This window comes from Buceros rhinoceros, unplaced genomic scaffold (genome assembly GCF_000710305.1).
Source record: "Buceros rhinoceros silvestris isolate BGI_N320 unplaced genomic scaffold, ASM71030v1 scaffold36386, whole genome shotgun sequence".
NCBI classification, from domain to species: Eukaryota; Metazoa; Chordata; class Aves; order Bucerotiformes; family Bucerotidae; genus Buceros; species Buceros rhinoceros.
Window position 1 is genome coordinate 16,030 of NW_010419926.1, and position 1,228 is coordinate 17,257.

General features: G+C 47.2%; 1 protein-coding gene across 1 annotated transcript in view; it reads left to right on the forward strand.

The window, feature by feature from the left end:
* Window positions 1–367, forward strand: part of DNAJC7 (DnaJ (Hsp40) homolog, subfamily C, member 7) — an 8,751-nt gene extending 8,384 nt beyond the window's left edge. Inside the window, exon 13 of the mRNA XM_010139121.1 lies at window positions 80–367. Coding sequence (XP_010137423.1) covers window positions 80–117 — 38 coding nt within the window. The 3' untranslated portion in view covers window positions 118–367. The remainder of the gene's footprint in view (window positions 1–79) is intronic.
* Window positions 368–1,228: the final 861 nt, after the last annotated feature.

Here is a 1,228-nt window from a genome sequence, read left to right on the forward strand (position 1 = left end):
GCGTCAGCCTGCCGCAGGGCAGTAGAGGTCTAACGGACTGAACTCTGAAAGTGCTAACATCTGTCATTTTCTTTTTCAGCTTCTGCGCCTGGAAATTTCTTTTTCCAGTTTGGTTAAAAAAAAAAATCCAAACCCCACACCTGATCTGCTTATTTTAACCTTGAATACGGACATGCGTAGACTCCTTCCTTCATCACGTCTCATTGTACTTAGAGCAGTTTCATTTCTCTCGGTTGGAGACCTCTGTTTGTGTGCTTTTGTGTGTGAAGAGGAAACCAGCTCGGGGAGGGGAAGGCTTGTGAATTTTGTTTTACTGTTAACTTTATTAAAAAAAAAAAAAAAATAAAGCTTTGAATCTTTGGTCCCTCCCTGCTGGCCCGTACTTTCGGACTGCTCCTGATCCTGCTCCTCGGCAGAGAGGATTTCCCTGAAGTCCTCCAGGAACCCCAGCTGCAGCGAGGGTGAAGTCATCTCCCGCTTGGCTCTGAAGTGCGGTGCAGCAGCATGTCTGGGGCCGGTAGGAACTTGTAAGTTACCGTAATCTTCGGAACCGTTGCCAAGATTCAATCAAGTTTCACACAATCGCATTTGACCTGCCAGCTCTTTGGGCTTCTCCTTTTTTTTTTTTTTGCCCTGGTTCTGCCAGAACGGTACATTGGGCATTAACTGCAACGATGTCGTGTGAGCCTAACAGTTCTGTGTCGGAGAAACGCTTCTTCGGATTTGCGAGAGCAGCTTTTGTGAGAATTCCCTGTGATGCAGCTGGAATTAAGGGCTTTGTGTTTCCGCTCCAAGAATTGTCCTGTTTAAGGGAATGTTGAATTTGCTCTGGGCTGAATTTCTTCACTGTACTTTTTTTTAATTAATCCACTTGAACATTTAATATTTGTGCTAAAACTTGATTTTGTGGAGCTTGCGGTTTGATTTCGTGTTACTGATCCGTAACGTGGACAAGCTCTTCTAGCTCTGAAGAAATGCAAAGTGAAATTCAGGGTCACAGTGGCAGCCGGTCGCTGTGCGTGCAGCAGCGTGCTCGGTGTTTACAGGAACTGGACAGACCTTTAACTGGCCAAGTGGTTCTCCACGAGCAGGAATTTACTAGTCCAAAGAAGCAAGAAAATGCAAAGTCAAGCTCTGAACTGACAGCCTGCCCCTTGCTTCTCTTGCACAACTCAGGCCGAGCACGGAGCTGGGGCTGTGGGCGGCTGTGTCCCCCGTCGGGAGCGGG